At 38.9% G+C, this 25534-nt stretch overlaps 1 protein-coding gene across 1 annotated transcript; it reads right to left on the minus strand.

Moving 5' to 3' along the window:
• Positions 1 to 2138: 2138 nt before the first annotated feature.
• Positions 2139 to 24685, minus strand: sntb1 (syntrophin, basic 1). The gene is made up of 7 exons (XM_060870423.1): positions 23906 to 24685; positions 15039 to 15258; positions 11294 to 11498; positions 9242 to 9378; positions 7666 to 7862; positions 2822 to 3009; positions 2139 to 2699 (listed from the first exon to the last, which is right to left on the minus strand). The coding sequence occupies exons 1-7, from the start codon at positions 24414 to 24416 to the stop codon at positions 2607 to 2609; spliced, it is 1551 nt and encodes a 516-aa protein (XP_060726406.1). The 5' UTR covers positions 24417 to 24685; the 3' UTR covers positions 2139 to 2606.
• Between the last annotated feature and the right edge of the window lie 849 nt (positions 24686 to 25534).

Consider the following 25534-nt stretch of genomic DNA (forward strand, 5'->3'; position numbering starts at 1 on the left):
TCAAGTACACCATTACATTTCATCATGTTAACTATTCCTAGTTTTATTAAAAGGTTTGAAAAGTCACTTGCAATAGAGTACTTCTTTGTTTTGATTTGACAGAATGTGAATATTGCCAATTACAATATAATACACCTGAGATAATTATGGTTGCTCATCAAATTATACTCATGTTTAACAAAAAATATAAAAGTTGCCATCCTACATTTTTTCACTCTTCGCAACTGATCTAGAAAGGACGAGGATGGACTGGACGAGTGTCGTTTAGAAATGTATTAATGGTAGTACAATATTTATATTATGGAAATGTCCTACATTTTTCTGCCAACCACAAAATGGTAAGGGGGAAAAAAACACAATAAATCAGTCACCCATAGTTCTGTGATCAACGTCCAAATATCATCACTTTTATAGGAATGTTTTCCATTGAATTGTAGACAAATCAAATGGAAAGAAACATTTGGCTTCCTTTCCCCAACCTCATTTCTAGTAGGTAAGCATTCATTCAAAGCACCAGCCAACCTTGAAATTGGCAACACAGGAGCAATGTAATGAAAAGTAAAAACACTTCAGCAGCACTTCCACTTGATCTCCCTGTTTGCTTAGCTTGGATGACCTCATCTCTCTGGTTTGGTGTACATCCCTCAGTTGACAAGAAATTAGGGAAATTCTCTGTGCAGATACATATGCTTGAATGAACCACCGAAACATGCCCGGTTCTTATCCCTTTTAAATTGTAAGTTTGTCAAATATGATTCTAAGATATTTTTATTATATTAAAATGTATGCATCTTAGTTGCCTCAAGAATTTGGGAGTCTGTACCTGATTAAGTTAAAACAAGGTTTAGGTTTCAGTGCTTTATGCTGGTTGTTGGGGTTTATACCTGGAGTTGGATAGTTTACTCTACACACCATACATCAAGAGATTTGGTGTTCACATGGAATAACTATAATAACATTGTGTATGTATTCAGGACAAGTTTACCCTTTGCACTAATATACTGCAGTTCCAACTCCTCAATACCAGACCCTTCTGGCCTTTCGAATTGCACATCTGAGAGTAATGTGCATCCTCTTGAAGCAATGCCCTTTTATCAGCTGCCCTGTGGCATCGCATGTCCAGTGTGGGCTGAAAGGGCTTTCACTTTTGGCAATACTACGGTCTGCATTCCAGGCACACAGAGGCCTATTGTTCTCTCCCTGGGTGCCCAGGGGGCTGATGGTAAATGGGGAGTTGTACAACATGCTGGCAACCTCAACAGCTCTCAAAACCAGATTGCAAGATGAGCTCACTGACTGTGGGAGCAGAAACTGTTGGTCTAGTTCAAATGTTGTTAGACTCCAGCTGGCATTCTTTAGGGTTATTTTTGGAAAAACAGATACTTTAAAAGTTATGTAGCAATATCCAGGGTAGTGTTCAATCTGCAACTTGTTTAGGGTGTTTACATCAGATTGCAGAATGTTTGCCAAGTTTTACAGAAATGCAACTATTATTGATTCTGAAATATTTCTTTTTGGACCTGTGCATTTCTAAAAATCTGATATTTTGTGAATGTAGGCAGGCACTGTTCATTTTTACACAAATACAATGGGAAATTAAGTAAACCGATACTTCCTTAAGCAATGCAAAAGAGCCACTTGTGCCTGCCTCTTCTACCATCACATGTAAAAGCCTGTTTTGTCTTCTGGTAGTGACAGTTTAAGTGAGACCAAAGTCATCCCACTGGGGAATCACTAATTGTTTAGCTCAGAACCTGCTTAGGTTTTTTAATTTGCATGCTGATATCCATCGCTGGCCTTTATGTGAGCATAGTTTGACTATAAAATTGCTTCTGGGAAAAGAGATTTAACAATGTTTAGCCTGCCTGAAATTGACAGGAAAATTCATAAACTTGACAAGATTGACATTTTAGCTTTTCAATGCATTAGTCATGTTGAGCCGTCTGTACATGCAGAATGGTTAACAAGTGAAAATTTTTCATACTACAGTAACTACAGCAACAATCCCAGTTGCTTGTGACCACTCTCGTGAACTTGATGTCAGTTACATTTTGCTGATGATTAATGCTTGGAATATATTTTCACTGTAATCCCCAGAGGACCAAACCTTCCAAATAAAAGCACACAGACAAACAGGATACAATTTTACACTGTGAAACTTTATATATGTGGATTTACAGGTTTTAAAACCATTAAGTCTTAGATCATAATTAGCTGCCAGAATCATAAGACTGATCTACTTACAATGCTCCTGTACAGATGAGTATAATTATCAGTCATAAGTGCTTAATACTGCTCAATCTGATGAACTCTAAAGCAATATGTAGTACTTTGTGTACAGCTGATCAACAAGTTAGTGTTCAAACTGAGTTTGATCATTTTGTCTTAGCATAATCATGGTGTGTGGAATTGATTGTGTTTCATTCTAAAATAGACAAATCAGACTTATACAAAAGTGTATATTTACCATTGCTATTTTTCTTACTAGACCTTTAAACATTTTAGTTCTGTGTGTCCTGGTCATACAAGTAGAAACCCTGCCCCCTTCCTTTGGGACCTATTCAGTCCTGGTTTGTGAGATTCATTAAACAGTTCAGAAGTTCAGTTTAGGCCAGTAAGCCCAGTCTGGCAATCTTCGCTGAAAGGAAGGAGTGAAGAATGAAGACAATGGGCTTGGGACACGAGTGCAGGTCCAGTTGCTGCAGATAGAACAAAACACAGTTTACTGATGAGACAACCATATGATAAGGAACACAAACAGGACAGTAAATATTTCCTTAAAAGAAGGTAGATAAAATTTCTAAACAAGTATTCAGCTCACAATTTCACCCTCTTTGCCTCCAAAATCCAAATAGAGCATCCGCACCCCATCATCTGATGACATTCTGAGTTTCTCAAAGGGGTAGCTAAATAGAGGATGACCATGAGGAGGCTCTCCTTCAGGCAGAACAGAGAAGCCCAGCTCATAGTGAATGACCAGCCTGCAATCCTGCCCCTTATACATGCAGCCTGAAACAAGGAGAAAGGCTTCATCAAAGATAAGAACAGAAATACCACACAGTGGTGTGTGTCCCAAGTGCCTTATTATTATGTAAAGCTCACCCAAGAGGCTCTGAGTCATGCTCTCTCTAGACAAATAGTGTGGGTTTTACATTTGTCTTAAAAATGTGGGCAGTTTCTTTAGAAATGTTCAAAAGTTACAACCTTAGGATGAATCATATGTGAAATTGCATTTATAACAATCAATCATTAAAAAACCTTCATAAAGAAATGTGATATCTACACCCCATTGCAAATACATGAATATTGTTAACAGATTAATGATTAATTATCCCTTTTTAAATGATTACATTCAAATTCTAGAGTAAACCAAAATGCATTTGAGAATCTCCTTCATGTATGTTTTAAAATGCAAATTTGCTGAAGCTGATAAAAGCAATTTTAAGTTTGTTAAAGCAAGGTTATGTATAGACTGTGCAATAATGCAACAACAGTGTGTCTCATTAGGACCACAATTCCATACACTACATGTAAATGCTTGTGATCATCTGTGGGGAGGCCATGAACATGTTTATTTACCACAAAAGGGTACCATGGCAAGCAGGAAACACGGACATATAAGCTAGCCAGCACTTTCACAGATTTCAACTTCAAATAAAGAGGAATCTGCAGATGAGTTGGTTTCCCCAAACAAAATGAGTATTCAAGAAAGAAGGGTCAAACCACATGTAGACTGAATGAAACAAAATGAAAGTAAACGGTGACTAAATAAGCACTGTAAAAAAAAACAACAACAACAAAGGCTGATACTAAACGCTCAAGAAACATTAAGATGCAAACGGAATCAGATGTTCTTGCACTGATAAGACCCAAAATAAAGGAGACGGCCAAAACTTGATAAAGACCAGTAAAATGTAGCCTGGTCTGTGGAATCTTGATTTCTGAGACGCACAGATGGTAGCATTAGAACGTGGGACCAAATGTATAGATCCATCCTGCCATGTGTCAACAGTTCAGTCTGGTGAAGATGGTGTAAATGGTGTGGAGAATGTTCTCTAGGTACAATTTGGTATGTTAACACTAGTCATCACTTGAATACCACAGACAATTTGAGTATTGTTGCTGATCAATATTTACCATCTTCTAATGGCTGGTGGAATTCATGCCACAAAGAATTGAGTCTGTTTTCAGAGTAAAATTAGAATAAGGTAATAGCCCTAGTTAAGTCTGGATTTGAAAAATAATTCCTGGGCTTGTGTTCCTAATAAGCTCTCTAATACTATTTCAGATTTTAGGGGCAGAAATATCTTCCACTGGCTGAGCTGTGACTAATCCTCAGGATCAACAGTAATGTATTAAACACACTATTCCTGTAAAAATTACGCAATTCACTTTTGATGAATAGAAGCGAAGAAATTAATTCAATGTCTCAAACTTAATGAGTCACTACACAGCAGTTAATCAGAAGCCTGAGTTTAACTTTCTATAAAATGTTAATCCTGTGAAGTCAAGGTCACAATGCCTGTTGGACAGATTTCCAACCGACTTCCTTGTGAGAGTTGTTTTGCAGTTGAGGGATTTAGATCAACTTGAATCTTCCAATTTTGTTAGCCATCCCATCTAGCTAGCCCATCTTTATCAGCAAGCTGCCTACATCGTACTATTGAAAATACTGTATATTTCTATACATAGAGGCCTAAGACAATACCTAATAATCCCACTTTTTAGTGTAACTTCAACAATCTTCAGCTATGCATACCTGTTATGATACTACCTTATAAAGCTTAACATTCCTCCATTAGGAGGATGGACGCCTGAGACTCCTAATGCCTTTGGGAGAGCAGTGTATTGCATATTACTCTAAAGCACTCTCAGTGATCAACTAATAGCAAACCTTATGCAGTATTTCCAAACTATTTAGCTTTTGTTTTGGGCATTAAAACAGACTAAAGCAGAGAAAATGCTCCTTTAAATGTGCCATGATATTTTTGCAGGGTAACCTACTGTTTATAAAAGAACAGTTGTTTTGTTTTCATAAACCAAAAGTCTCTTAGCATTCAATAAAATGTATTAAATATACTGCTGATTTCCTCCAGCTGAGTTATTTACTGCAAACACTTGGCACTGCAATTTATCTGTAATAAATCAAAAGTGCCTCTCTGTTGGATCGTGCTGAAGAGGGGAAAAAAAGAAACTTTTGAAAAGACACGGAGGTTCATGTTCTTCCCTTCTTACTCTCATTCATCTCTTTCTGCTTAACAATACTTTAACCTCACTCCTGACCCAAAAGGCTGACAGAGGCTTTCCCACACAGTGGATTCACACACAGTTGCTTTCATCCACACACAAAGACACTCCATTGAGCCACGGTCAGAGCTAAGGAATCTCCATCATCTAGCCGGAGTGGTTCTTTACAACACCAGGCTTAGCTAATGTCTGGGGCCATAAATTCCTGGCATTACTGCAGTGTTCTCAAGTCTGGACGACTATTTGCTGTCAAGTTCATATTAACAGAATGTTTTTTAGTCCATGACACCTATAATGGGAAAGGAGTATGTATGGAGGATTAGTGTTACATTAATATTTTTCTCAATACTTCCTCACCACAACAAACACACTATTATATAGGGTATAGTGCATCAAAGTTACACAATAAATCTAGTCAACTATTTAGCATTTTGCAATTTGTTCCTTGGGGGGCACGGTGGCTTAGTGGTTAGCACGTTCGCCCCACACTTCCGGTTTCCTCCCCCGGTCCAAAGACATGCATGGTAGGTTGATTGGCATCTCTGGAAAATTGTCCGTAGTGTGTGAGTGAAGGAGTGTGTGTGTGCGCGCCCTGCGATGGGTTGGCACTCCGTCCAGGGTGTATCCTGCCTTGATGCCCAATGACGCCTGAGATAGACACAGGCACCCCGTGACCTGAGAGTAGTTCGGATAAGCGGTAGAAAATTAATGAATGAATGAATTTGTTCCTCTTTAGGGAAAAACATTTTTTAATGAAATATATGGGCTTTAAAAAAAAATAATAGCTAACTCTGTGTTTAAAACTGGTTACTGAGTTGGGAATATCAGCTTGGAATATGGATAAAGAATTAATCAGTAGAAACAGAATATGAGCATCAGAGGCCAGACAAAATGTCCCCAGATATTCTTTAAAAACATGGTAAGCATAAAAGCATCTCATAGCACACAATAAAGGGCTACAATAGCAGATGACATATTAGATTCTGTTCCCTTCAGCCAAGAACAGGAATCTGTGGCTATAGTGAACACAGAACTGAAACTGGACAGCTGAACGCTGGGGGAAAAATGCTACCTGCACTAATAAATCTCAATTTCAGATTTTGACATGAACAGGATGAATCCATGGATTTAACCTCCATTGTGCCAACAGTCCTGGCTGGTGGAGGTGGTGTAATGGTATGGGGAGTGCTTGCTTGTCACACTTTGTTCCCCTTAATACCAATCAGTCATCATTTGAATGCCATAGACTATCCACATATTGTTGCTGACAATGTGCATCCAATCATGGCCACAGTTTACTGATCTCAAACTAGTTCCATGAGCATGTACTTCTCATTCACCAGCTCTGAGTCCCATACAGCACCTTTAGGATTGTATTAAATTGTAAGGAATCTGTTTGTTAAATATCATACTTTTAGTTATTATTTCTTTGCATTTTCTACAGGGCAGCAGTCACTACACCAGAATGCTTTATACTAAAGTTATGCCTGTACAAGTTTATCTCCTAACCTGGTCACTAGCTGATAGACTGATAAATCCTGATAAAAGGCACAGACTGAAACTCTACTAAATAAGTATAATACAAAGAATGTTGCTGAATATTGTTGCAGAATTAATACTCCAACCTGCAGTAATACTACAGCTGTAATTATCTTCAAAGAACAACAAAGAATTGGGACAAAAAACAAGAAAAATTATTATGTTAAGATCATGAGATCATGTTATGTTGATCTCCTGGGTCTCACATGCTTCTAATCACTCGGAGCTTAGGGAACGCTCCAGCACTTTATTTCCCAGAATGCTTTGGCCTGTACCCCTTGCCAACCACACAGAGACCACACAGGAACTCAGCCACTCTAAAAATACATTCATGTTTTTGATATGAATGACGCAGGATATCCAGCTACTAAATGACCCGTCTTGCTTTTGGTAATTCCGGTCTATCTGTAGTCTCACAAGAAAGACACCACCATTTAACCAGTCAAATCTGATTTTCTTTAAACTCCACAGCAATCCAAGTAGTTTATGCAAACATAAGGAAAAGTGAGGTCCTTAAATAGCATTCTGGAGTTTTGTCATTGCAATTATTTCCCTAAAAGATGCAAATAATGTGCAACAAAGCTGATGAGCAAAAATGGCCAACAAAGAACTGGACATAATCTTGACCTGCTGATGTGATAAAAATTATGTGACCTGATAATCTTTGCAATAAATTACCCAACCCCAGTTCCTACTTACTTAACAAGAGGAATCCTCCAGTGAATCTCACACATTATGTGGATTTGAATTAGGCTGAATAAACAGGAACATGTTTCTCAGGGGAAAATAATCTGAGTAATGCAGGTATTAAAAGGGCAATTTTAGCATTTTCCCCCAAGCCATAGGGAACGAAGCATCCTCCTGTCAGGCCGTACTTACTGGTAGTCACTTCTTTAATCATCTCAGCAGCTGTGTGGCAGCCAGCGACAATGTGTCTCGTCCACATTGACAGGTCTTTACAGGTCTCAGCTCGGAAAACGTGAGTTTCTATGCCCAGTCTTGTGCCTGTGCGTGTAGCAAAGGATAGTTCCCCACCTGGCTGGGGCGACCCTCTATCTGGACCAGAGTGTACCAACCTAAAGAGACAAAAAGGTGGAAACAGGTTAAGCAGCTCAGCCTAAAACTGGACACACACCCAGTACAGGAGGTGTAATGGAGAATAGCAAATACAGAAACAGTAATCAAGTAAAAATGGTAACTGGCATTTTATTCTACACCAGCTCTCCAAACGGAAACACAATACTACTCTTTATCAGACAACCTACACTGATTTAAAGAACAAACCAACTAAATGCTGAAAACCAGAGTCATAAATCAAGTTTTAAAATATGTTCCTCGTTAGTGGCTGGTCAGATGATGTTGTACTTACACTTCCCTATGCATTGCTACAGGTCACTTTATCGCACTCTCTTTAAGAATGTTGTAAGCAGATAACATGATGTATGGTTCATACCGTTCATACCAGGAAAGCATTTTAAAGTACCTAAACTCTTCCTTGAAGTGTATTATTCAGTAACTACTTTACAGTCACTCAAGTGAAGCCAACAGGAAAGGCATTTAGTTACAAGAGTGAGTAATGTAAAGTCTGGGATCACTGATGAGCTCCATGTCCCTCTGAAAGATAATTTAGTGACTACAGCCCCATGTCCAGATTCTTGCTCCAATTTCTCAATGTTAATTAGGCCAAAACTACTCCTGATAAGTGCAAGTGCAGGAAGACTTCCTGTAGCACAATAGCAAGCAGTAGATTCAGGTTATTTAATGCCAAATGGACTTAACAAAATTGTCTTCAATATAACAAGGCTCTATCTGGGAAAAACCTATACTGAGATATGGGGCACTTAAGCTAGCAAAACTCTACAGTGGTGTAATTTACATTTACAGCTCAACAAGGTGTATATTTCAATATAACTTCCATGGTCGAAATTTGAATGTTAAATTTTTTAAACAAAAAATTGTTTACTTTTCTGTTCACTTCTACAACTGCTCTAGAAATGTATTACACTCTAGTACAAAAAAAAGTTCTTGAAAAGGCATTCACTATCCTATACAAGATGATTAGCTGGATACAGTTTAAGCCTGGACTATACAGATTTCCACTGAGAACTGTAGCTTTGAGTTACGTTTTCTCTTTCCAGAAAACTAGCTCACAGAGATGAAGGAGCATTTTGGCAGCTACAGGTGGTAACAGTGGGGCTGTAGACTGGCATTCAGCTCAGCTGGCATCAAGGCTGAATTTAATGTTTGAGATTGTATTGCTAGATAAAGTGTGAAAGAGTATGAGAGATGTTATGGGGCAAGCTGAATGTGTGCTTGCCGAACTCTCCAGTGGAGTCTGTTGTTTTTGGACAAGTTGATGGGTCTATGTCTGTTTCTGTGGAAATATGAATTATGATAGTGCATGTGTCCATATGCTAGGTCTTGCAGAAGGCGTGTGTGTATGTGTGTGTATTACCGTGTAGAAAGTAGAGGATATGTGTGTGCTGGGTTCAGCCAGTTCTCCTTCATACGTGTCATACTGTCATACAGCATCAGGTCTTTGTCGGTCACCACGACCACCACTGGCTTCCAACGTGGCCTGTCGTTCTCTGTCTGAAACACAAATACAGCCACTTAGATGGAAATTACTCATATTTTTAAGATGTTCAAACAGTATATTCAATAGATGCCCACCAAATGTCGCTGGATTTATAGTATCCTGATCATTTCCACTAATCATGCATTCTTAATGATCTGTATGTAACAGCTTATCCAATTCAGCGATGCACTGGATCCCAAACGGCAGGAGTGACACAGGCAGCAGTGCATGCTGGATGGGTAATTTATGTGAAATATGAATGCAATGTGATTGATTCGTTCATGTGAGAGATTCCTTTACAAGTCCCATCAAAGAAGTGATTCTCTGAGGGAACAGCTCAAGGCAAGGCACATCTGGCTACAGTATTAATTTACCAACAAAATAAGGCCTTAAACTGAGATCTTCCTTCTTCATGCCAGCTATGATGAGTAAATTATTTCTCTAAGTGTTTGTCTAATAGCACACTTAAGATACAGCATATGGTACGAACAGTAAATATAGAAGGCAGTACAGTGAATGACTCATCCTATAAAAAACAATGATTTTCTGCCCTGGGAAGAAAATTAACCAACGTTGCTATAAATGCTTGGAGCATGCTATAAAACTTGGCCTTGGGCAAATAGAATAAAATAATAATATAGCAAAATTTAACGCTTTGAAAAATCGTCTGACATAGTCTGGCCTACTCAAAGTACCACAAATCACCAGTGCGCACTTCACAGGGCAAGCTAAAAAAAGAGACTCTGGCAGGGCCAGCCAGACACACACACAAGTTGCAAAGGGAACTAGTATACAGTCTCTTGTTGAACTAGATGCTTTTCTCTCCTTATAATTATAATTATTCATCAAGAGCCTGACAGCTTAGTAATAAGAGACAGTAGGAGGGTGCTCATTAAAAAGCAGTGAGAGAAGAGGTGGTTAATCAGCCTGCAACATATTGAAGGCCTTAGCACAAAATTAGCTACCCCTGCCAGGCCACATTAAAGATGGAGACTTCAAAAGAGCGATCAAAAATGGAGGCAAATGTAGCCATGATCAGGAATATCTGCCATCAGCTACTAAGACTGCGGGCTGAGACCAGTACGACTAATGGAAAGTTCTCTGTCTACAATGCGATAATGAAGAGTTAAACCAGAAACCCTGACCCCTCTCCCACCCCACCCCATCACCCCCTCTGGATAACAGAGCAGCTCAAACAGCTCATAATTTTAGCAACACACAGTGTACCTTACCGATGGCCTCATCCATGCAGAAGCCCAGCACTGCAGCATCTACATGACATTATCATGTGAGGTTTGCATTTTTAATTAGATTTATTTGTAGAATAAAGTCAGCAAGTTTCAATGAGCATTTTGAACTTTGCCCATACAGTGTTACTGTTCTCTCTAGAACACTTCAATTCTGATTCACACAGATGAGTCAACCTCTGCACATAATCCTTTAAAGCCAGTGGGATAAGAGTTAAAGAAGAGCTAGGAGACTTGACTTCTAACAAGCAAATCAGAATGCAATACTGGTGCAATTTTTTATGTATTACAAACACTCATAGAGCTAAGAGACACTTGCCTATCTAGATCTATTACTATTGTACTATAATGAAGTTACGGTCATTTCCTTCCTGTGTGTACCAATTTCTCTCCTTTCTATGCTTCTCAATCACAGTGAAGGACACGTATCCTCACAGATCTCAAACTGTGTGCATTCCAATGGGTCACATTGTATAATATCAAAACAGCTCTAAATCACATCAGTATATTAAACTGTTGGCTGTCCAGGGCTCTCCCCCATGGCTGCTTTGCACACCCCTACCAGAATATCAAAATAATGGAATACAACATAAAGAATATAATCTAAAACCCTTTGCTATGAACAGAAAGCTATTCTCCTTCACATAGTTACCCTTCATTTGCATATACTACAGAAACTAACCTTTTCTGCCAGCCAGCCGAGGTGGCGTATCTCGTGACTCGCCTCGAATCCGTTCCTGGCTCCTTCACTGAGCTCAGACATCACCTTGTTTATGATGGAGTTGGTAGCAGTTTGCATTGAATCAAACCAGGCTTGCGCTGAGCCGGTGTCTGAACACCGCAGCACCACTGTGTGCTTTGTGTCGGGAGAGTGTAGCTCCAAGAGCCTGCAGAACCAACGACATGAAACAAACTCAGCACTACAACTATCAGCTTTCTACATGTTCATTACATGTGCAGTATGGCCTTTAATTTCATGAACACGATTAAAAAAATACAGGGTGTCTTCAAGACCACTTCTAGTGTTCTAATTCAGAACGAAGAAGCCTTATTTTCTTGTTTGAAGAAAGAAATTATGTTGCATCAGCTTTTTTACAAGGCCATTTTATAATGAAAACAGAAAATAATTGAATGGATGCACTGTAAGGTCACAACAATCTGGATCTAAGGCCATTTCGAACCTGGGGGAGGCCCACAAATCAGGTGTTGAAGCTACCTGCATTATGCACCACATGACAAGTATTGTTACTGACTCCACTTCCTGTGGACAAATACTTTCTAAAAAAAATTGCAATCCAGTTTTGTTCTCTTTGCTATTCCAAGAATCTTTGATTATTTTTCCACTACATCTTAGAGTTTGGTAAATATCAAAGTTATGTACTTTTCACATTCAGCCACAAGAGCATTAGTGCGGTCAGGCAGTGATGTTCGGTGAGAAAACCTGGTTTGCAGTCAGCGTTCCAGCTTATTCCAAATGTGTTCAGTAAGGTTGAGGTCAGAGCTCTGTGCAGGTCACTCAAGTTCTTCTACTCCAAACCATGTCTTCATGGACCTCACATTGTGCACAGGGGCACCGTCATGCTGAAACAGGTTTGGACCACTTAATTCCAGTGAAGGGTAAAGCGACATATGGACATGATGGCTAGGCATCCACCTACTTTTGGCTATATGGTCTACAGGAAAAGAGTTGTACATAGACTTTCATAAGACCGGAACATTTCAACATGTCAGCATTTCATGTTCGGCTTTGTGGTGTAAGTGCTTGTGCAGAGAGCACTGTGGAAAAATGCTCTTTTTGTCTTTGTCTTGTGTTGGTCTGCATGGACAAAAATATTACATAAGAAAGACTCTTCATTTGCACATATGCCATTGTTTCACCACATGTGTTGAAGCAGGATGAACATAGCAAGATCGCCACATGTCCAAAACATGGTGTGAATGTGTGTGTATGTGATGCCGTGAAATGGACTAGTATCACATTTAGGGTGTATTGGGGTTTGTCGGTTTCTTATAAGAAAAATAAATCGTGCAAAAAGAACATATTTCTTGAAGACTACAAAGTTTCAGTCCTGTACACTGATTTTGCTTGAAAGATCACCAAGGTATTAACCCCTTGATACTCAAGAAATCTGACAAACATATCTGTTTGTTTGAGAGAACAGTGATCCACAACCTACTCATACAACATATCTCATAGGAGTTTCAACCTGCCCAGCAAGCTACATTATCATTTCCAGCTGTTCCATGCTAGTTAAAATAGTTCTGCTTTATTAAGATAGAGAGTTGGGAGGCTGGATGGGAACAGAAGCCAAAAGGAGCTGAATGGTGTATTTGCGTCCGTCTGCGGGAGAGCAGTTTTTGGTCCAGGCCCAAGGAGTTTTCTCCAATCCAGCTGTGATGTGGAAAATCTCAGAGCTGTTTGGTATTTGTGAGCCAAATATAGAATGTGCAGTGATGAATGATACATTTCTATGCCTTTTGTGGTTATAGAAGAGGTTTCATTTTCAGCATGGTAAAACTTGTTTAAGGAGTATAAGCCACCTCAGTTCCAACCTTTTGTAATAATGCTAATAACAGATCATTAAGGAGAAGCGAGGTTTGTAAAATCCAGCCACCATGTAAAAAGAAGCACTGGAAACCCCTTGATAGATGGCGTAACTTATTTATGGAGAGGGAGTCAAATTATCAATCATTATCTCAAATTCTGATGTCATATTCAATGGGTTTAAATATAAGAGAAGCTATTTTTAGTTTTAGTTCTAAACATGAGGTGTCCAAACCAAACAAGGGCCATGAAGAGGATAAATCTGTCAGCAAGAACTCCTCCTGTCCCATCTACTGTCAAAACTCATTTATCCTACACGAAACAGCTGTGAAAAATTTCCACATCAGCTACAACGCACTTGTCAAGGAGAGAAAATCAGATGAAGTGTACGGTGACAGCAAGTAGGTCATGTTCAAGCTGTATTTATTCCAGATGGGTCTGGTGCCAAAAAGGTTTATAGCATTCCTCATGTAACCTGTAGCAGGAAGCGACAATGCTTCTAGGAATGTAGGAATTTTGATAGATGTACCGTCAGGCCTGAGATGAGGCTACGTAAATATATAAATTGAAATAAAACAGGTTGAGTGCGGATACCCCTGCCAACAGATGCAAAGGGAAGAAGACTGATGTCATTGTGTGGTGAGGCAAAAGCCTGTCTCTCTCTTACCATAAGGGAATACACTCATATCACACATGTGAGACAGAACGCTACATGGTGTTAATCATGGGAAAACTCATTGAGCTCTCAGTCTATCAGAAGTCATCACACCTGGGAACAATTTTGAGCACTGACATGTTTTGGGAGGAAACTGCATAACCCACATGAAACCCTAATCAACACAATGAGAATATGCCTAAAGAGAAATTAAGATAAGGTCAAGGTTGAAGCCAGGGCTCTGTGGTACAGCAAAACATTCATCTGAATAATGTTATATATATATATATATATATATATATATATATATATATATATATATATATATATATATATATATATATATATATGTGTATATATAAGCCGGATGCGTTCCAGTCCAATATGACCATATGTATCATAAGTATCATTTTTCATATTTTCTCTATGCTACAGCACTGAATGTTTTGTCATTCGTAATAAGAGATTAGAAATGAGATGAATGATTACACAAGTAGCTGACTATGAGAATGGAATCTTGTGGTGAGAAAGTTTCCAGATAAAAGCCCACAATAGTGTAGGTGAAAAATAGTGCTGTAGCAGAAAGTTCTTTTTAACCACCTCAGCTGTGGAACATCACTTCCTCCCAGACTTCCTGTTCAGCTTTGGGTTCATCTGACAGACCACAATGCACATTTTCCTAAGTAACACTTCACTGTAATCAAAACATGTTTTGGTGTGACTGTGGTTTAAAAATTGGCTTGGTTTAACATGGTTTAACTTTGAGGTTGTGCTCTTCATTACTTTCAGCATTATGATCGTTGACACTAAAATACGAGCACATGACTACTTCCTTCAATTTACATTTATGGGGAAAAGAGATAAGATAAGAGTTGTATGTTGGTTTGCAATCAGTAACCTTATATTTCACCTTCCCAGTAATTACCACAGTGTTAATATTGACACAGCGGCACAATGAAACTCAGAGGAAGGTTATCTTTTCAGTGCTGATCCACTTGGAAGACTCCAAAAGTAGAAGTATCAATCAATTCAATTCACTTGAAGGTGATCAATCTCAAAACCATTTCCTCTTTAAAAAAAGCTAATCAAGCTTTGAATCTTATAAATCTTGCAGAACTTTCCACATTTGCAATGTATTAAAATTAGGTTTCAACATTGTGTTGAAACATTGTTAGTCTGATGCCCATTTGTAAATGCACTCAGGGGAGTTTCTGAATGGCACTGTACCTGTTTTCGGGGTCAGGGGTGGTCATTGCCCGCGTGACGTAGCACATTTTGAGTGGGATGTATCTGCAGTCTCCATGCAGCGACAGTGAAGGCGGGCTAGAGGGAACTTCACACGGAGGACTGCCGAGCCGAGGAGATTCAGGTGGAGGCGTCTCCCATCCGATCTCAGACACTGGAGAACCCTTTTTCACGTATGGTGTAGCTTCCCTCATGTACTTTACTGTGCCAGAGGAAAGAAAACAGCTGTAGTTAGTTCACATCTTATTTACTTTTTTAAATCAAAGCTTAAGCTTATCACACATAACATGTAAAACATGCCTTTGTGTGATACGTCAAGTTTCAGAACCGGTAAATAAATCTCCATGTGTATCTTTTTCCTGTAAAGAATAAAAAAAATAACTGAATAATAAAATGTATTGTACAGGAATTAAAACTATTAAAAAGCAATATACTATAAGCGCAGTCACGGAGGGCTCAGCTCTATGGGAGAATGCTGTGAAATACACAGTGTGTTTAATGTGAGTGCTCCTGTTTGTAGATCATGACATTCTGGATTGGTTAGAGGACATTTCTGAAAATAAGTTGATTTTGAGAATCTGTACTACAAGCTAAAAGCCTCCATCTGAACCAGCAGTGGCTTGCTGGTCAGTAACGTGTAGTGGACATGCTTTTTCCCCCAGTGAGTCTCACAACGTTCTGTACTGGAACTATAGAACATTTACTGACTCAGTGTGGTAGAGAAACCTACACAAACCTGGACCACAAAGCCCTGCTGTGAGCGCTGTGCCTAGCCAAGCGCATCTCCGGGTCTACTCTTCACGCACTGCACTACATCCACACCAGATGATGCACCAGACAGGGGCTGCTAAAATCACCAAAGACTCCACCTGTTCCAGTAACTGTCTGTTCAGCCTGTTGCAATCAGATGAGTGATTGTGTAGTCTGATGGATAAATCTTCAAGGCTCAGGAGGAGCTTCTTCCCTCATTTATATGCATTCATACAACTAAAGAAGCGAGACTGTGTTTTCAATTCACTTCAATTTGCATATTGTATATAACTTTGTCCGTTAAAAAAAACTTGAAATCACCAACACTGTCGATTGTTCAAGACTGTATTAACCAAACAAGAAAGACTGAAACCCCAGTGTCCATTCTAACAGCTGGATAGGTTTGGATATGATCAATATATATTTTCACACACAGTGGTGTGAAAAAAGTGCTGGCCCCCTTCCTGATTTTTTTAATTTTTTTTTTTGCATGTTTGTCACACTTTAATATTTCAGATCACTCATTTTCTACCGCTTATCCGAACTACCTCGGGTCACGGTGGAGCCTGTGCCTATCTCAGGCGTCATGGGGAATTAAGGCAGGATAATATTTTAGATCATCAAACATTCATTCATTCATTCATCTTCTACCGCTTATCCGAACTACCTCGGGTCACGGGGAGCCTGTGCCTATCTCAGGCGTCATGGGGAATTAAGGCAGGATAATATTTTAGATCATCAAACAAATTTAAATATTAGTCAAAGATACAGTAACACAAGTAAACACAACATGCAGTTTTAAATGGAAGATTTATTATTATTAAGGGAAAACAAAATCCAAACCTACATGCCCCTGTGTGAAAGTGCTTTCCCCCTAAACCTAATAACTGGTTGGGCCACCCTTAGCAGCAAGAACTGCAATCAAGCATTTGTGATAACATGCAATGAGTCTGTAACAGAGCTGCAGAGAAATTTTGATCCACTTATCTTTGCAGAATTGTAATTCAGCCACATTGGAGGGATTTCGAGCATGAACTGATTTTTAAGATCATGCCACAGCATCTCAATAGGATTCAGGTCAGGACTAGGCCACTCCAAAGTCATTTTGTTTTTCTTCAGAAAATCTGAGGTGGACTTGCTGGGGTGTTTTGGATCATTGTCCTGCTGCAGAACCCAAGTTTGCTTACATTATGGATGAGTCGTCGCTGCGCTCTTTTGGGTAATTTCGGTCGGCCGGCCGCTCCTGGGAAGTTCAACACTGTTCCATGTTTTAGATTTTTGTGGATAATATCTCTCATTGTGGTTCGCTGGAGTCCCAAAGCTTTAAAAATGGCCTTTTTCACACAGGGCCATGTCAATTTGGAATTTGTTTTCCCTTAATAATAAAAACCTTCATTTAAAAACTGCATGTTGTGTTTACTTGTGTTATCTTTGACTAATATTTCAATTTGTTTGATGATCTGAAATATTAAAGTGTGACAAACATGCAAAAAAAAAAATAAAGAAAGAAATCAGGAAGGGGGCCAACACTTTTTTCACAATACAGTATATACATTTTTTTTTCTCCGTTTCTTTTATTGACAGACTTTAGGAAATAATTCAGCCATTTAAAACTTCTTACACTCCTGAGCATGAGTGCTTTGTAACCAGTCATTTGACTTTAGAGTAAACATAAAGGTTGTTGACAATATTGTTAAGCAAACACTAATCGCTCCGCACTGCTACAAAAGGGACTTAGTGTCACGAGTTTACATACAGCAAGCTCATTCAGGGAAATTAACAAGAACTGACAGCTGGTAACAGCTGGGGAGAACTGTTAATGTGCCCCCAAGAGTGATTAAACAGGGCTTTCAGTACATGCGAGGAAGTGGAACTTTGAAATGACATGGTGTGAGTGTTTCTCACACGGCCAAAGTGTGTGACTGCTAAAGCTCAACACATTCTTTATTCAGAGCTGATCTGTGTAAATATCACTGAATAAACACCTTGCAATCAAACAGTATAGTATCAGACACGGGGAATGCAAGTTATGAATATTAGCTGCATGTGTGGGAATCCAATGACTCAATTCTATTTCACATTATATCTATGAGGCATGTATTTATCTGAGTCATTCTCGATTTATTTTTATAAACCACATTATAAAATTTAATTCCAGGAAAAGCACTTATTGCATTTAAAACTTGCTGCAGTTTCAATCATTAGGGAAAATACATTTGACATATTTTCCATTTAGGCTCAGAAAACTCAGAAAAGTTTCATTTCCATTGTTTGAATTTACATATTCAAAAGCAATATAAATTCTAATACATGACAAATGAATGGTAAATGAGTTGGTTTTTTTAAGAGAGGTTATGACAGTCACAATTTTTGTCATCTATTTGGCCTTTAGTGCACTTCGCCATTCTACTTGTCGCTAATAAATGAGGAACTAACTGTGAATTATTCCAGTTTCAGCAACTGAACATTAATGTTTCATTCAATGTGTCATTTCAATGTTTTATTCACAGTAAATTTTATTATAACTGCTAGTGGTAATATTTGTTTTCTCTGTGGTGGTGTAGTCTGCTACAGCCTTTTAAATAATGTCAAATGTCAATGAAATTCTTTTTTTAATGAAGCTGAACTTTTCAGTTCGAAAAGTAAACACTGTTGACTGTTTTAAAAAAAATCATGCTAAACGTAATTTCTGCAAAATTATTCTACAATTACAATGCATCAAATAATCAATTATTTATCCCAGCTCTTGTTAGTTTTCCTCTAGTTAGCAATAAATGCTCAAGCTGCAGACTCAGTTCTCAGAATGAAACATACTGATACGTGGAACTGTGTTTCAAATGGACGTGGAGCTTAAAATTGTATGCTTTTAGCTTTTAAAGCAGAACTGTCAGAAACCCCAGGCCACAGGAGCACGGCTGGATGCAAGAACGTCAATACACTCTGATGTGTTCCACACACATGCCTGGACTGTGCTGTTTTATTGTCTGTTAAGGCTTTTTTTTTTTTTTTTAAAAGACTGAATAAATGTTTAAGGCTGAAGAACCTGTTGACCTGTACGTATTAAAAGATAAGCTCTTACGTACAGGGTGGGAGGGACCCTGTACACTTGAGAGCATCAGCACACAATGAACAAAACTGGTTTTATCTCATAGTAGCTTTGCACTGTTGTAATAGTTCGCTTCCCTGAAATGTGGAGTCATGTACGGGTGAAACCTTAAGACTTCCTCAATGCTGCATCATGGAAGTAAGATAGTAAATCTAATAGATATATAGACAACATTTCATTAAGATCTGAAGGTTTCTTAGTATGAAATTAACACCCATGTTGACTGTTGGCTATAATGGTATCAGTTGTAACGGAAAGTGTATTCATAAAGTTTGCCTTTGTGGAAATGAGCCAAAGACAAATTTTCTGACAAATGTCCTGTTGAGTGATAAGACGTTGCGGACGTGTCAGAGTCATAGGTCATCTGGTTTTGTTCATACCCACTTTGGGTTTAAAATCCACATGTATACATACAGCCATTGCATTACATAGTATATCTAGTGTAAATATAGTGGATAACCAAGAGGAAGACCTGGCCTTTTTTTTTTTTTTAGCAACATACAGTGTCCTTGTACACAAAGGACCTTTTAAATAAAATTGCTACAAACCAAAAACTGCAAGAAAGCCTGTAAGTAGCTTCGGCTGCAGAGGCTGAGGGTTTGTAGAATAAAGAATTTCTCTGCCTGCATCAATCAACTTCAGTGTGAACGCTGCAGAGGTACTGTATGAATTGAAAAGCCTCATTCATTCACAGTTTTGTCACAGCTGTATCGCTTGTCAGACTGTGACAATAAAATAACTCGATAAGGAAATAAAATAAATGCCTGAGCAGTATTACATTCAGACGTAAACCAATAAATGAATCCATTAAAACACGATTCCATTTTTCAACATCAACATGCTTTCAGTGAATTAAATTATTCTTTGGCTTTTAAAAGAAACAGTTATTGTGTGGTGCTTTTAACAGAAGTCACAGCACAGCTTTCTATGCATATTGTTTTTAATCACTGTGTGTTAAGGGGACTGGAAAGTGCACATTAATTTCCCATGAGGACAAAAACTCAGCTGAGATGCAGATACAGCAAAGCATTGCAGCAGATCAAACTTGAAATTTACTGAGACCGAGCCAATCGACGTTTACAAATATGTGCTCTATAGTTCAGTGACTCAAATTTTTAACCCAAACAATTGTGGTTGCTGTAGCAGTCAATCAGAAGCATTATTTGAATCATTTACCTGAAAACAGCTCGTCAAGAATATAAATTTTTCAGCATTTATTTTCAATCACCTTGATTTTTGAAGTACTGAGAAAAAAAAAAGATTCTGCGAGAAGAGAAAGTTAAAGACGACTGGACAGAAAAGAATGTGTCTCTGCCTCAAGTTCAAAACAGATGTGTCATCTGTTCAGAGTTAATGGTGCTAGTCTACAGTGGTAACATAACATGCTGCTATGAAACAAAACATAACCACATCAAACTGGTGTATTTATAGCACTGAAGTACTAAATAATGGTTAAGCATTAAAAGTTAGTTGCTTTCACCATGCAGTCACGTTAGACACTTATCCAGAACTTTTCATGGCGCTGGACCTTCATATATTTTACTTGAATATTTCTGAGACTGAGTAGGATTGTGTGAAGCATTTTGGTGCATTAAAACTCACAATACAGAGTGTTCTCCTCATTCTCAAGCTTTCTTTCTGCAGTCCTGATTTTCACTTTCTCCTCTACTTCACTTTTCTCCGAGACACACACACATACACACACGCAAAATATTTCACTGGAAATCACATACAGAGTGGATAAAATCCAAGCCAACATATCCTGAAGCTTTATCAGACTGTACTTGTTGCCAGTGCGTCACACTTTTATCACTATTATTAGTGAACATGTGCCAAGAGTTTTAGCAAGTAACCCTATTCCATTGTCCCCAAATCTGTGGAATGTTTTTACTCCTCATCAGAAAACAGTGTTTACCAGTGGATTTGTCCCTAAAAACTATCAACATTGCCAAATTCTTTGATTTTCCTGAAATAACTGTTGGTCTGTGGTCCTATTAACCTCAGTGTAATTATTTATTAGACAATAGAGAGCATTGTGGCTGAGCACACATTGAATCCAATGGCCATCAGGTGTACTTATAAGCAGTGCTTTGTGTTCTGTTCTTAACTGGTCCCAGTCTTTACAGTTGATCTGATTTGGGGAGAATGACAGGCTTTGTCTGCACAGGAATAAAGCGTACTCATCAAGCTCCAAGTGGAAAACACTAATTTGACATACAGTCTGTTTGGATGCAGAGTATCTCAGAGAAACAAAAGACTGCTTGTACTAGCGCTAATTGAAAACTAAAGCTACTTCCTCCACTACAGAGACAAATCGGCAATTATGGGACTGTGTATTTATATAAAAAAATAACAGAGAGAGAGAAAGATAAACTTTTGGGTGTGGTAAACACATGACAATCATTGTGCAAACACTGCTAACAGAAACAACTCTCTCATTTAAACAACCAGATCCTTTGGGTACAATTACACTTCCACAGACCACATTATGGGGGAAAATATGTCAACAACTGATGCTTCAGAAGTTTCTACTGCATCCGTCAGTTTGGTTGTAATTGTACGACCTTTGGGCTTATATACGACAATAAACCATTCTGTGTAATGAACATTTCTTCACCAAAAAAGAAATATTCAAAGTCCTATTTCTAACATGAACACTTTAAATACGTGATTTAATACTATATGACATTCAGTTAGTGTCCATTTTTAACTCTTACACTGTAAAAAATATATATATATTCTTGATCACCAAACACAGAGATTTAGTCCACTTTTAACAAAACAAATTGTCCTAGAATCAAACTCTAAAACTTTCCACTACAAGAAAACTTTTTTCATTCCACTATGTACACTTTTTTGCCATAACGTTCCTCCTTCTGTAAACACGACTGACATCAACTGAAAAATACATCATCATACCATCAGATCAAATAACCAACATTATGCCAACATGCACATCATTCAGACTTCCTAGAAAGCGTGACATTTAGTTAATCCATCAGCAAACATTCTGTTTATCATCATTTAAGAAGAAGAAATTGCTTTTACAAATAGACTTAATGATAATCAAGTACTTTAATTTATGTGCACCATGGAGTGCTTTGACCAAGAGTTCTTGTACAGGTTGCCTTCATAACCAGTTTCATTACTTCACAGAAATAGCTTGTGTTAGATAGAGAAAGAGAGAGAGAAAGAGAAAGAGAGAGGAGTCCATGTGGCTTTATGAAAGTGCAAAGCAAATTGTGTGGTAATTATAAAAGTGGTTTGAATAGATTTGATTGTGTAAATGATGTACGTCTTTTTATTTCTAAACTCTTTATCTCTCCTCTGTGTCCAGCTTGTGTTTCAAGGTGGAACAAACAGAATAGGAATTCAGCTTTATTTAGACAAAGATGGAAATCGGAAATTTTCCTTTAAGTCAATAAACAAACACTTCTAGCTATAGGTGAAATTTGAAGTTTTTATCTGGGCCTTACACGGTCAAACCCATTCTTGCTTATCTATACGTGCAGTGTTTTTGAACGCATAGATCCAATCCTTCAAACATGAAAGTAAATCTGTTCTGATCACCATGGCAACTAGGCAAATTTGTGGGGGACCAGAAAATGAAAGATTAGTCCTCAGATCATGTGTGAACTCTCCCTGAAGTATTCTTTCTCAACAGTGCTCTCTGTCCCTGATGAATCAGTCAGGACCAGACAGAAACACACAGCCAGCGCATCTGGTCATCAGATTGTGACTAAACAATGAGCAGGACACATCTGTGTTCACTGAACCACAAGGGAAAGACCAGGTGCAGAACGACGCTTTTTTCTACACGCTGTTACAGAGCTCAAGGCCAACAGCGGTCAACACATAACAATATGGCAGAATGACTGACAGTGTGGAAATGATTAACACACAGTTTCTGCATGGCTGTCACTATGAATGTTGAAATGTGGTAGTAAAAAAAAAAGAGGACGCTATTTTTAAAGTTGGAAATCTTTAACACTGTGTTCAAAAAAAATCTAATAAGCAGGTATGACTTCACTGATTTGCAGACAATGATGGACATTACTCCAAATGCTGTCCTCTCTAATATACTGTAAGTAGCAAGAGATACACATCATCTCATGTTACTGTGAATAGAGAACAGAGATGAAAGCCACATGAAACAGTGCAACAACATAAACTACGTAATGAACATTTTCGTGTAAGATATTTTTCTCCAGCACAAGTTGTTGTGGCTAAAATGATTCCTGGTTCTTCGGTAAAATCAGCTCAAAATAAACTCAAGTCAATTGCAAAATCTTGTTCTGAGTGCCCCAGCGTTCATTGACCCAGTGCTCTTTATACCTGAACCATAATTCAACACATGAAAGCGAGGAGTTAGTTCACCTACAATGTCACAAAATGAATTGTTCCTGAATGATGGATAGGGTGCATTATTAGAGCTTCAATACAAATTCCCATGGCGCTCTCACACAGGCTGCGTGCTGTATTACTTTCCAACACATTATCCGAGTCTAGAGGATGTAGCTGTTCCTGGCTCAGCTGTCAAACTGGACTAACTGAGGATTCCTGCAGACACAACTGGGGACCTCTGTGATAGGACACATATGAGATCATCAACTATAAAGTTCATGCAAACAAAAACTAACATGGCCACTTGGGATAGAGCTGCACAAAAGCTCATTAATTATTCATTTACTGTGATATTGCAGCACTGATATTGCAGCAGGTTGGTATATAAATCAATAAGTTCTAAAACGATTCATTTGCCAATACAAACAGCATTGCTTAGGAATGCTGATGTGAGTGACTGGATACAACATTCAGCAAAAAAAAGTTTTAGGGGGAAATAACACAATAATCCCTAACGGTTCCCATCCATTTTTCAGCATTGTTCTGAACACATTACGTGTCACATCACACCATTATATAATTAAGATAAAGATAATCAGTGATCTTTGTGAAGTTTCTTCTCCCAAAACTTGGCGAGTGTCCCTCCTACCTTCCAGTGTGACCACCCGGCCAGCTCTTTTTAAGCCCTGCACAGCCTCATCGTGCGTGGCGTCGCGCAGGTTCACGCCGTTTACTGACAAGATCGCGTCTCCTACGTAAAGCGCGTGCGTCTGATCTGCGGCTAGACCCTTAAAGATCTTGCTGATGAGTATCGGCATCTTGTTCTCCTTCCCTCCTTTGATGCTGATGCCCAGGCCGCCCACGTCCTGCTTCACGACCCTTACGCACCGCTTCCTGTTGGCAATGGCTTCGGGCACGCGATCCAACGCGCACGGATCTGCCCCAGGAGTCCGCGCACCGGTCTCGGGGCTGTCAGAACTCGCACCAGATCCGTTAGTCACGCCGTTCACGTCGCCGCTTCCGGGCGCGTCCTCGCAGCTAAGAGCGAGCGCCTCGTCACTCAGTTCAGCCAGCACTCGATGCCATCGCTCCCGCACCAGCACTTCCAAAAACCCACTTTTCTGCACACGCATGCCGGAAACCGCCGACGCTACCGCCATCTTTGGGGCATTTCTGATGATAAAACGGCGTTGTGAGTTTTTACGCACGCAGGACTTTGTCCTCGCATCAAACTCACGAGCGCTTTCGGAAAGTTTCAGTGCGCCTCTGGTGCATACTTGCTGGAGCGTTTCCCCTCCACACCGACACACACACCATATCCGTGTTGGGTGGAGCAGCTTTATGGGATGTGTCCTATCGGCCTGACACAACTGTGGAAGCACGACAGGCGCGCACAGGTCCCTCTCCGGAAACGCATAGAAATGAATGTTGCACCTTAAAATGAAAACATTGTAGTAGTGACGGATGATTCACAGAGGAGTCGGTTCTTGAAAGTCGAGTGAATCGATTCGGAATCATGAACGAGTTATAGCACTGTTTTTCTTTTACTTGTATGACGTGTGGTCAGTCTAAACAATTCTTAACATTAGATGAGAACTCGGAATGGGAGATGACTTCATGTACTTATGAAAGGATATGAAACTGAAACGTGCCAGAGATAAGAACCAGTCTCTGAATGTAGTCTTATACACTGTGGCTCTCGGATAAAAAATAAAATAAAATAAACGTGTGAAAACAGTTCGAATCACTTAAACAAGTTGCAAACCAAGAACCAGAAGAGTTGAGTTGTAAAGCCTGGAGCGTCTGCGTTTCACCACCAAAACAAATAAACATGGTTTAATCCACAGCCTGGGATTCATTATAACTGCTGAAGCTCCAACAACTGCTTTGCTAAAACGCATTAAAAGTAGGCTCATGTGTGGTAAAGTAAAAGGAACGGAGAACAACGTGGACCTACAAACTGTTCCGTGTTTGGACTTTACTTAGTAACTGTTTTGAAGACTTTAGACCTTTAGCCCAGTTTTTAATGATTCATGAACTTTCACTGTTCGAGTCAAATGCAAGAGGAGGCGTTTTCAGTTTAACAATCAGTTTTATTTTTGTTTTTAGGCAGAAAATTATGTTCACGTTTACTACCGCAGGTAAATTAGATCTAAACCTGAGTCAACGTTACACTCATAAATTGTAAAAATGATCTAAATAGATAGTTAGCTAGTTAGATATCTCTTCTATCCCTCTAGATATATGATTTTCATTACTAATGTTTGCCTAGACCCAC

This window comes from Tachysurus vachellii, chromosome 5 (assembly GCF_030014155.1).
Source record: "Tachysurus vachellii isolate PV-2020 chromosome 5, HZAU_Pvac_v1, whole genome shotgun sequence".
Classification (NCBI taxonomy): Eukaryota; Metazoa; Chordata; class Actinopteri; order Siluriformes; family Bagridae; genus Tachysurus; species Tachysurus vachellii.